Source organism: Xenopus tropicalis, chromosome 5 (assembly GCF_000004195.4).
Source record: "Xenopus tropicalis strain Nigerian chromosome 5, UCB_Xtro_10.0, whole genome shotgun sequence".
Lineage (NCBI taxonomy): Eukaryota > Metazoa > Chordata > Amphibia > Anura > Pipidae > Xenopus > Xenopus tropicalis.
The window spans coordinates 21,706,112-21,718,933 of NC_030681.2; the positions used below are offsets into that span (position 1 = coordinate 21,706,112).

Genomic DNA, 12,822 nt, shown 5'->3' on the forward strand with positions numbered 1-12,822 from the left:
CTATCTATCTATCTTTTAATTTAATAGCATGATGTGTTTATTTTGCATGTTCCCCCATACTTTATGTGAGCCAAAGTAAATCGCATACCAGAATATTCTCAGGGAACCCCCCTCCCCCGATCCTTTCTTTATATTTATAGACATAAAAAGCAAATTCATTAATTTTCATTATTTCAAAGCAAAATGCACCATCTTTGCTTTACAATAAAATAAAAAACAAGAATAAATATATAGACATGTATAAGAATAATGACTATTTTATTTGTGACAGTAGAGCTCATGTAGCACCAGGTATGCGAGTATTGTACTGTATAAAAGGGTTCTGCCTTAAGTTGCAGCTTCTTTCCTCAGCGAGGTTTTATACCTCTAATTATGTGATTTATGGCCAAATCCCATTGAACAAAAATAGAAGCCTGGTAATGTTTTATGGAAGGTAGAAACTTTTCCTGTAGAGACATTTAGCAGGCAAGAAAGAGAAGGCTGACAATCCTACCATTACGTGAATGCTGCAAATGGGCCATTTAGCGAAGCAATTTAGCATAGTGTAAAAGATAACAAAAGGAACTCAAATCAAGCCACTGCTGAGCAGTTAAACACAAAGTTTTATGCAATGTGGAACAGCAAAAAAAAAAAAAAAAACACACACACACAAAAAACTAGGAAACTGCATCATTTATAGGATTATGTGTAGGCAGGAGTTTGTTTCCTAAAGAAAAGTGCTACATGGGCTACAAAGGGGCTGCACAGTAGGCACATATTTACCCCATGCAACCAGCAACCAATTAACACTTAATGAACTGTAAGTATGATGTCATTATATTCAATTTGTAATTAGTCTTCGTGATTTGGGGTTTTTACATTACTAATCTTTGTTTCAGAAGTTTTCCAGTTTGGAATTTCAGCAGCTATCTGGTTATTAGGGTCCAAATTCAGCCAGGAGGTTTTGTGAATAAGAGACTGAAAGATGAATAGGAGAGGTCTGAATAGAAAGATCATAAATAAAAAGTAACAGCAATAGCCTTTTTAGCCTCACTAAACGATAGTTTCTTGGCTGCCGGGGTCTGTGACCCCTGTTCGAGAGCTGGAAAGAGTCAGAAAAGGAAGGCAGATCATTTAAAATCAATACAAAATGAAGGGCAATAAGAAATGGCCATTATATAACTTATTAAGAGTTAACTTATAGGTGAACTATCCCTTTAAGAGATTTTCAGAATTGGATAACTGAATTTTTTTAGGGTACAAAGTTCAGACCCTTTGAAACAACCTTTTGAGACCCTCCTTAGCTCATAACAAGCTTACAGATATATGAAAAACTTGCTGCCATTTAGGCATATATTTAAGAATATCGAGGGCAGCAATTAAGGGGCTGATATATCAAAGTCTGAATTTCGGACTTTAAAAAGTACGAGTGGGAAAAAATCGTGTTAAATCCAAACATTTCGGATCGCATCATGGTTGTACGAAAATATTGTGGTATGATCCGAAAGTTCCGAAATGTTCGTATCCGAACGATCGTGAACGGCACGAAAAACATTCTGACTTTGATCCTTCCGTACATGATTTTGGAAGCCTCTCTGTAGCTCCAACCTGGCCCGAGGAAAGTCTCCCATAGGGCTCAATGGCACTCTGCAGCTCCAACCTGGCCCAAGGAAAGCCTCCCATAGGGCTCAATGGCACTCTGTAGCTCCAACCTGGCCCGAGGAAAGTCTCCCATAGGGCTCAATGGCACTCTGCAGCTCCAACCTGGCCCAAGGAAAGTCTCCCATAGGGCTCAATGGCACTCTGCAGCTCCAACCCGGCCCAAGGAAAGCCTCCCATAGGGCTCAATGGCACTCTGCAGCTCCAACCCGGCCCAAGGAAAGTCTCCCATAGGGCTCAATGGCACTCTGCAGCTCCAACCCGGCCCAAGGAAAGTCTCCCATAGGGCTCAATGGCACTCTGCAGCTCCAACCCGGCCCAAGGAAAGTCTCCCATAGGGCTCAATGGCACTCTGCAGCTCCAACCTGGCCCAAGGAAAGTCTCCCATAGGGCTCAATGGCACTCTGCAGCTCCAACCCGGCCCAAGGAAAGCCTCCCATAGGGCTCAATGGCACTCTGCAGCTCCAACCCGGCCCAAGGAAAGCCTCCCATAGGGCTCAATGGCACTCTGCAGCTCCAACCCGGCCCAAGGAAAGTCTCCCATAGGGCTCAATGGCACTCTGCAGCTCCAACCCGGCCCAAGGAAAGTCTCCCATAGGGCTCAATGGCACTCTGCAGCTCCAACCCGGCCCAAGGAAAGCCTCCCATAGGGCTCAATGGCACTCTGCAGCTCCAACCCGGCCCAAGGAAAGTCTCCCATAGGGCTCAATGGCACTCTGCAGCTCCAACCCGGCCCAAGGAAAGTCTCCCATAGGGCTCAATGGCACTCTGCAGCTCCAACCTGGCCCAAGGAAAGTCTCCCATAGGGCTCAATGGCACTCTGCAGCTCCAACCCGGCCCAAGGAAAGTCTCCCATAGGACTCAATGGCACTCTGCAGCTCCAACCTGGCCCAAGGAAAGTCTCCCACAGGGCTCAATGGCACTCTGCAGCTCCAACCCGGCCCAAGGAAAGCCTTCCATAGGGCTCAATGGCACTCTGCAGCTCCAACCCGGCCCAAGGAAAGTCTCCCATAGGGCTCAATGGCACTCTGCAGCTCCAACCCGGCCCAAGGAAAGTCACGATACCAAAGCTTGAATGAATTATAAAACTTTTGTACTCGTTGCAACAAATACGTAAAAAGTTGTGGAAATTAATAAAAAATTGCCGAATTTTTTTTTTTTTGTAAATGTACCCAATCATACATTGATAAATGGGCCCCTAAGTGTTTATCCCAAGCCCTAATCATATTTGAGCTTCAGGACAGGCTTTTGGAACAATCTAGGAGAGCATATCTGGCCCAATCTTACCTTAACTGGGCCTAAAACCTTCTCTCAGCCACTGTTTCAGACCCTCCTTCCCACAGCCACTGTTTCAGGCTCTTCTTTCCACATATATCTATCTATAGTAGCAACCTTGATTTTCTGTTCAAGAAACGTCCTCCCACACCTTAATGGGGACTTTCTAGAGAGTTTTTGTAGGGTCCTTTTATAAATATACACAACGGAGTCAGCCTATCTCCACAACTGATTTGGACTGCACACAAGAGAAGTTAACACTGGTATACCTGAGTGCCTTTATATACTGACTGATTATACACACACACATATAAACATATATTGTAAGAAAGAAACTGTAATTGCTAATGGGCCATTATGGGTTACTGCAGACTTACAGATATACTGTCTGAACTGTCTCTTTGAGTTGAACATGGGGACAAGAACAGCAGGTTCTGAACACTGAAATGATATTCCTGTAATTAAAATAAATGATAAACAATTGCAAAAAAAATGGTGTGGGAAGCCGTTAAGCAGCTATCTATGGGTATAGCCCCATTATCAGCACATCATGTTCCAGGAAACAACTTCAGCCTGATATAGATAATAGTAGTTAGTTTAGATAAAGAAACACTTGATTCAATAATAAAGAAAATCCCTCTATTTTGTGCAGCTATCTGCCCTTCAGACTGTATTCACCTGTCAGTTTTCCAGGACTCAGTTCAGAGGAAAAAAAATATTTGTCCTAGAGTTCATTTAACTGTTGTGCAAATAAAAGGGATAATGTTTGTAATGACATAACGTAGACTCAACAGGGAGATACTATAACATTTCCAACTAGAAACAACAGCTACCTTTGTAGGACTCGGCATTTTGCTCAATGAAGACACCGGTAGTACCAACACACTTATTTCTCTATATCAGGGATCCCCAACCTTTCTCACTCGTGAGCCACAGTCAAATGTAAAAAGACTTGGGGAGCAACACAAGCACCATAAAAGTTCATGGAGGAGCCAAATAAGGGCTGTGATTGGCTATTAGGGGCCTCTATGCACCCTATCAGCTTACAGGGGCTTTATTTGGTAGGAAATCTTGTTTTTATTCAACCAAAACTTGCCCCCAAGTCAGGAATTCAAAAATAACTCCCTGGTTTGGGGGCACTGAGAGCAACATCCAAGGGGTTGGTGAGCAACATGTTACCCCTGAGCCACTGGTTGGGGATCACTGCTCTATATTGTGCTTGTAAGGAACTGCAGCAATCCCAGCTAGAGGTTACACTTTCCTTTAACTTATACCCTTAACTTAATCACGTTGCAAAGTCATTTACTCTGAAATATTTTTTTACTGCCTTTGTGACATTAATTCATTTAAAGGAACAGTAACACTAAAAAATAAAAATGTTTTAAAATAATTAAAATATAATGTACTGTTGCCCTGCACTGGTAAAAGTTGTGTGTTTGCTTCAGAAAGTCTACTGTAGTTAATAGAAATAGCTGCTGTGAGGCCATGGGGGCAGCCATTTAAATTGAAAAAAGGAGAAAAGGCACAGGTTACATAAGAAGATAGCAGATAAACTGTGTAGAATACAATGGGAATCTATGCTACTTATCTGTTATCTGCTTAGTAACCTGTGCCTTTTCTCCTTTTTTCAATTTAAATGGCTGCCCCCATGGCTACACAGCAGGGTATTTATATAAACTGCAGTAATGTTTAGGAAGAAAACACACAACTTTTACCAGTGCAGAGCAATAGTATATAATATATTAATTATTTTTATACACTTTCATTTTTTGGTGTTACCGTTCCTTTAAGTCTTCACTGAGGAACATCTAGTTCTGGTTATTTGTCTTGAAAAAAATGGAATCATCCAAAGGACAGAGGTTCTGTAGAAGGCATCCTCAAGGTGCTGCTGTGCTTTTGGAGATAGTAATAGTAGATAGATCTATCATTATGTATATATATATATATATATACAGGCATGGGATCCCTTATCCAGAAACCCGTTATCCAGAAATTACAGAAAGGCCGTCTCCCATAGGCTCCACTATAAGAAAATAATTCTTATTTTTAAAAATGATTTCCTTTTTCTCTTTACAGGTATGGGATACCTTATTTGGAAACCCATTATCCAGAAAGCTCCAAATTACGGAAAGCCTGTCTCCCGTAGACTCCATTTTAATCAAATAATTCAGAATTTTAAAACTGATTTCCTTTTTCTCTGTAATAATAAAACAGTACCTTGTAATTGATCCCAACTAAGATATAAATAATCCTTATTGCATGCAAAACAACCCTATTGGGGTTAAATAATATTTTATTGTTTTTTTAGCAGACTTAAGGTATGGAGATCCAAATTACGGAAATACCCCTTATCTGGAATACCCTTGGACCTGAGCATTCTGGATAACGGGTCCTATACCTGTATTAATAAAACAGTATCTTGTATTTAATCCCAACAAACACATAATTAATCCTTATTGGAGGCAAAACAATCCTATTGGGTTTAAATGATGTTTAAATGATTTTTTAGTAGACATAAGGCATGGAGATCCAAATTACGGAAAGATCCCTTATCCGGAAAGCCTGGGTCCTGAGCATTCTGGATAACAGGTCCTATACCTGTATAAATATATATATATATATAAAAGTCATGGGCAACAGGCACTCACGTTAAAGATATAAAGAGAGCCCGGGTACAGTATCAAACAATAGTATAAAGCATATTAGAAGAAATGCCGCACTCACAGGACTTAGTGGAAAAAATAAAGAAAATTTATTGCAACACGTCCATCTAACGTTTCGACTGAGCACTTTGAGAAAGGCTGTTCAGAGAGCCAAAACGTTAGTCACTTGTTTAATAAAAACGTTTGTTGCATCATAAGACCTGAGAGTGCGGTACCCTTCCTTTGATACTTCAGGATTTATTGGGAATTTGTGCATAATTCCCTTTCAACAAATGCATTATATTTAGCCAGTTAACCTCCTTTATCTGCATTTAGAGCAAAGTGAAATGGCGAAGATCAACAAATCTTCCATCGTTATGCTTTTGCTATCTTTTTTAAAACTGTGAATTATATCAGTCCCCATAAAAAGGGCAACAACATGAACACAAACAACTCTAATTATTATCTCAGTGTTCTGATGCCATCCAAATGGCAGAAATCCAAAATCCATGCTAGCTTAGGCTAATATTTATGAAGCACCTGTTATTGATCGGTAAATATTGCATTGCTGCGCTGATCATAAATCCATTTAAAGCAAATGAAGCTCCGCCAAGAGAAATAACAAACATGAGATTATTTCCACTACCAATTAGGCGACAGCAGATTTATTTTTCATGGTGCTGATTGTGCTTATTACATAGTTGTCCCTCGATATGAACCATCTGTAGTGACAGTATCTAATCTTAGAAAATAATTGCTTAGACATCTCTCTGTATATAAATATATATGTATATGTATACACAGTATGGGACCTTTTTTATCCAGAATGCTCAGGATTAATGATGAGCGAATTTTTTCACCAGGCATGGATTCGCCGTGAATTGCCGCTTTTTGCCATTGGCGAATTGTTTCACGAAACTTCTGTGAAAATTCGGCGCAGAAAAAATAGTCGTGCAGAAGTTTTTTTGTTGCACGTCAAATTGGGTGCGACAAATGCGTTTCGCAAATTTTTCGCTGTTTCGCAAATTTTCTTGCCTTTTCGCTAATTTTATGGTGAAGCGAAACAGGACAGATTCGCTCATCACTTCTCAGGATTTGGGGTTTTCTAGATAAGGGGTCTTTCCATAATTGAAATCTCCATACCTTAAGTTTTAAATTAATCTTAGTTGGGATCAAGTACAAGGCACTGTTTTATTATTACAGAGAAAAAGGAAATCATTTTTAAAAATATGACTTTTTTAATTAAAATAGAATGTACGGAAGATGGCTGTCCCTTAATTTGGAGCTTTCTGGATAACAGGTTTCCGGACAACAGATCCCACACCTGCATAGTTCAAATGTAAATTACAAAAAAAAAATCTATAAAAAATATATATATATATATGAAAAATCTAAAAAATATATAGAAAGCCAGGTATGGGATCCCTTATCTGGAAACCTGTTATCCAGAAAATTCCAAATTACAGAAAGGCCCTCTCCCATAGACTCCATAATAAGCAAATAATTCTAATTTTTAAAAATGATTTCCTTTTTCTCTGTAATAATAAAACAGTACCTGTACTTGATCCCAACTAAGATATAATTACCCCTTATTGGGGGCAGAACAGCCCTATTGGGTTTATTTAATGGTTAAATGATTCCCTTTTCTCTGTAATAATAAAACAGTACCTGTACTTGATCCCAACTAAGATATAATTACCCCTTATTGGGGGCAGAACAGCCCTATTGGGTTTATTTAATGGTTAAATGATTCCCTTTTCTCTGTAATAATAAAACAGTACCTGTACTTGATCCCAACTAAGATATAATTACCCCTTATTGGGGGCAGAACAGTCCTATTGGGTTTATTTAATGGTTAAATGATTCCCTTTTCTCTGTAATAATAAAACAGTACCTGTACTTGATCCCAACTAAGATATAATTACCCCTTATTGGGTCAGAACATCCCTATTGGGTTTATTTAATGGTTAAATGATTCCCTTTTCTCTGTAATAATAAAACAGTACCTGTACTTGATCCCAACTTAGATATAATTACCCCTTATTGGGTCAGAACATCCCTATTGGGTTTATTTAATGGTTAATTGATTCCCTTTTCCCTGTAATAATAAAACATTACCTGTACTTGATCCCAACTTAGATATAATTACCCCTTATTGGGTCAGAACAGCCCTATTGGGTTTATTTAATGGTTAAATGATTCCCTTTTCTCTGTAATAATAAAACAGTACCTGTACTTGATCCCAACTAAGATATAATTACCCCTTATTGGGGGCAGAACAGTCCTATTGGGTTTATTTAATGGTTAAATGATTCCCTTTTCTCTGTAATAATAAAACAGTACCTGTACTTGATCCCAACTAAGATATAATTACCCCTTATTGGGTCAGAACATCCCTATTGGGTTTATTTAATGGTTAAATGATTCCCTTTTCTCTGTAATAATAAAACAGTACCTGTACTTGATCCCAACTTAGATATAATTACCCCTTATTGGGTCAGAACATCCCTATTGGGTTTATTTAATGGTTAATTGATTCCCTTTTCCCTGTAATAATAAAACATTACCTGTACTTGATCCCAACTTAGATATAATTACCCCTTATTGGGTCAGAACAGCCCTATTGGGTTTATTTAATGGTTAAATGATTCCCTTTTCTCTGTAATAATAAAACAGTACCTGTACTTGATCCCAACTAAGATATGATTACCCCTTATTGGGTCAGAACAGCCCTATTGGGTTTATTTTATGGTTAATTGATTCCCTTTTCTCTGTAATAATAAAACAGTACCCGTACTTGATCCCAATTAAGATATAATTACCCCTTATTGGGGACAGAACAGCCTTATTGGGTTTATTTTATGGTTAATTGATTCCCTTTTCCCTGTAATAATAAAACAGTACCTGTACTTGATCCCAACTAAGATATAATTACCCCTTATTGGGGCAGAAAAGCCCTATTGGGTTTATTTAATGATTAAATGATTCCCTTTTCTCTATAATAATAAAACAGTACCTGTACTTGATCCCAACTAAGATATAATTACCCCTTATTGGGGGCAGAACAACCCTATTGGGTTTATTTCATGGTTAAATGATTCCCTTTTCTCTGTAATAATAAAACAGTACCTGTACTTGATCCCAACTAAGATATAATTACCCCTTATTGGGTCAGAACAGCCCTATTGGGTTTATTCAATGGTTAAATGATTTTTAGTAGACTTAAGTTACGGAGATCCAAATTACGGAAAGATCCCTTATCCGGAAACCCCAGGCCCTGAGCATTCTGGATAATGGGTCCCATATCTGTACCTTGTACTTGATCCCAACTAACATATCCTTTATAATCCATTATAATCATCCTTAATATAACAGAATAATGCTTATTGGAGTTAAAACTATTCTACTGGGTTATAAATATTATATGTATAATACAAAAAAGGATAATACCCTCAAAAATAAATCATTTGCCAAAGTGCCAATAATGCATAGATATATTGCAAAGTACAGCACTCTACAGGTGTATTTATTGTTTTTTAACCAATAAATACACTTTGGCGTTGTTAAAAAGACCTCAAAAAAAAAATTATATATATATTACTGATACTTTTTCTCTCTCCATATATTACTGAAGCTTTCTCTCTGAAAAAAAGTCATTTATATATTCAGCTCTGCTTGCCTGTGTGGGAGGACTTGGAATGTTCGCCTCTATTCTGTATCTATAAAAAGTGACACCACTTACTGCGCTGACATCACAGTAAACATGCGTCCTTAAGGCTGATAAGACGCGCTACAAGATAAACACTACAAACGCAACATTAGCTTTTTCCTGTCACCCTGAGCTCTATAACGACACGTACAAAATGCGTTTCCTAGAATTTGTGGGGGAAAAAGAAAACTTCTAGATATAAAAATAGATTCAACCCGACATAAAAAGAATGTTCTCTTTATGTTTTCATCAACCCTTATGATATATGGTCGATCTTATAGATACAGTCACTACCCTGGGTTTTATATAATTATTATAAGGAATAGGTTTATACAATCATTCAGGATAAATATTATATATCAGTAAAGGGAGTTTAATATCTTGAGGTTACTTATACTTTGTCATGATATTGATGATTTCTATATACAGGTATAGGATCCCTTATCCGGAAACCCATTATCCAGAAAGCTCCGAATTACGGTGAGCCTGTCTCCCATAGACTCCATTTTAATCAAATAATTCAGAATTTTAAAACGGATTTCCTTTTTCTCTGTAATAATAAAACATTACATTGTATTTGATCCCAACTAAGATATAATTACCCCTTATTGGGGGCAGAACAGCCCTATTGGGTTTATTTAATGGTTAAATGATTCCCTTTTCTCTGTAATAATAAAACAGTACCTGTAATTGATCCCAACTAAGATATAATTACCCCTTATTGGGGGCAGAACAGCCCTATTGGGTTTATTTCATGGTTAAATGATTCCCTTTTCTCTGTAATAATAAAACAGTACCTGTACTTGATCCCAACTAAGATATAATTACCCCTTATTGGGGGCAGAACAGCCCTATTGGGTTTATTTCATGGTTAAATGATTCCCTTTTCTCTGTAATAATAAAACAGTACCTGTACTTGATCCCAACTAAGATATAATTACCCCTTATTGGGGGCAGAACAGCCCTATTGGGTTTATTTAATGGTTAAATGATTCCCTTTTCTCTGTAATAATAAAACAGTACCTGTACTTGATCCCAACTATGATATAATTACCCCTTATTGGGGGCAGAACAGCCCTATTGGGTTTATTTCATGGTTAAATGATTCCCTTTTCTCTGTAATAATAAAACAGTACTTGTACTTGATCCCAACTAAGATATAATTACCCCTTATTGGGGGCAGAACAGCCCTATTGGGTTTATTTAATGGTTAAATGATTCCCTTTTCTCTGTAATAATAAAACAGTACCTGTACTTGATCCCAACTAAGATATAATTACCCCTTATTGGGGGCAGAACAGCCCTATTGGGTTTATTTAATGGTTAAATGATTCCCTTTTCTCTGTAATAATAAAACAGTACATTGTACTTGATCCCAACTAAGATATAATTAACCCTTATTGGATGTAAAACAATCCTATTGGGTTTAATTAATGGTTTTTTTTTTTTGTTTTTTTTTTTATTAGACTTAAGGTATGGAGATCCAAATTACAGAAAGACCCCTTATCCGGAATACCCTTGGTCCCGAGCATTCTGGATAACGGGTCTTATACCTGTATATATATATATAGTGTATATCTGGCTTACATATACCATGAGTGGCATTATGACATAATAACTCCAATAAGATTGAATCCCAAGACTTACAATTCAGTGGCATTCCTGGGGATATTGTTTGGAATCTGTTCCATCTTGTTTTCTTGGCAGACAAAACTTCTGCCCATGCATTGGCAAACAGCATGGCATCCAAAACAGGGCTGCAAACAAAACAACATGCAGACGAAAATAAGAGGCATTCTGTCTACATCTGATGTCCCTCTCGTGCTCTAAACAAGTTCAGACTTCAGTTTCCTGAGAGAGGGAAGACTTTTAAGATCCGCCTTCAAAAGAGGTGTAACGTGCCTGACAACGAGCAGCTAATTTCCTAACTCATACTCCGTGCCGGGCAAAGCCAGCCAAGCCCCATGGGATCACTATTTATCAATAGAAAGCCCTGTTGGTAACAATGTATAAGGCTTTTTTTTTTTTTTTTTTTTGGCTGCGACGTAACCTTGAAGTTAATCCTGAGCGGACCCAAAGACAACAATATCAGTTGGGCAGGGAGTGTTTTGCATTTCTACACGACTCTGAATGTGTAATATTAACAGTTTTATTATTTCAGAGCAAGGGACAGGGTGTTTAGCTGGAGTTGGAGCTGTCCTTGAAGTTTCTGCCAATGCTGTTTTTTTTTATAAATACGCTGCCTTTAGGGACAATACCTGCATCCTGAAATAAAGGAAACACAAGTTTTAATTACCAAAACCATAGGGATTTATGGCATATTTATGCATGTTCTGCAACAGAGGTCCCCAATCTTTTTTACTAGTGAGCTGCATACAAATGTGGAAAGGGTTGAGGAGCAACACAAGCATAAAAACGTTTCCTGGAGGTGCCAAATACAGTCTGTAAATGACTATTTAGTAGCTCTATATGGGCTGGCAGCCTGCAGGAGGCTCTGTTTGCCAGTAAGCATGGTTTTTATGCAACCCATATTTGCCTCCAAGGCAGAAATTAAAAAATAAGCACCTGCTTTAGAGCCACTAGGTGCAACATTCAGTGGGGTTGGTGAGCATGTTGCTCCCAAGCACTATCAGGGTTACATAGTACATAGGGCTGAAAAAAGACCAGAGTCCATCAAGTTCAACCCTTCCAAGTAAACCCAGCACCCACAACCTATACTTACCTATCTATCCACTCACATACAGACCCACACTGACCTATCTATACACTCACATACAGACCCATACTGACCTATCTATACACTCACATACAGACCCACACTGACCTATCTATACACTCACATACAGACCCATACTGACCTATCTATACACTCACATACAGACCCACACTGACCTATCTATACACTCACATACAGACCCACACTGACCTATCTATCCACTCACATACAGACCCATACTGACCTATCTATCCACTCACATACAGACCCATACTGACCTATCTATACACTCACATACAGACCCACACTGACCTATCTATCCACTCACATACAGACCCATACTGACCTATCTATACACTCACATACAGACCCATACTGACCTATCTATCCACTCACATACAGACCCACACTGACCTATCTATACACTCACATACAGACCCACACTGACCTATCTATCCACTCACATACAGACCCACACTGACCTATCTATACACTCACATACAGACCCATACTGACCTATCTATACACTCACATACAGACCCATACTGACCTATCTATCCACTCACATACAGACCCATACTGACCTATCTATCCACTCACATACAGACCCACACTGACCTATCTATCCACTCACATACAGACCCACACTGACCTATCTATACACTCACATACAGACCCATACTGACCTATCTATACACTCACATACAGACCCATACTGACCTATCTATCCACTCACATACAGACCCATACTGACCTATCCACTCACGTACAGACCCATACTGACCTATCTATACACTCACATACAGACCCATACTGACCTATCTATCCACTCACATACAGAC

The 12,822-nt window shown here is 38.5% G+C and overlaps 1 protein-coding gene across 1 annotated transcript in view; it reads right to left on the bottom strand.

Annotated features, from left to right (window-relative positions):
* The window catches only part of LOC108647650 (follicle-stimulating hormone receptor-like), a 116,193-nt gene extending 105,083 nt beyond the window's left edge, over positions 1 to 11,110 (bottom strand). Inside the window, exon 1 of the mRNA XM_018094136.2 lies at positions 10,912 to 11,110. Within this exon, the coding sequence (XP_017949625.2) occupies positions 10,912 to 11,060 (149 nt within the window). The 5' untranslated portion in view covers positions 11,061 to 11,110. The remainder of the gene's footprint in view (positions 1 to 10,911) is intronic.
* Between the last annotated feature and the right edge of the window lie 1,712 nt (positions 11,111 to 12,822).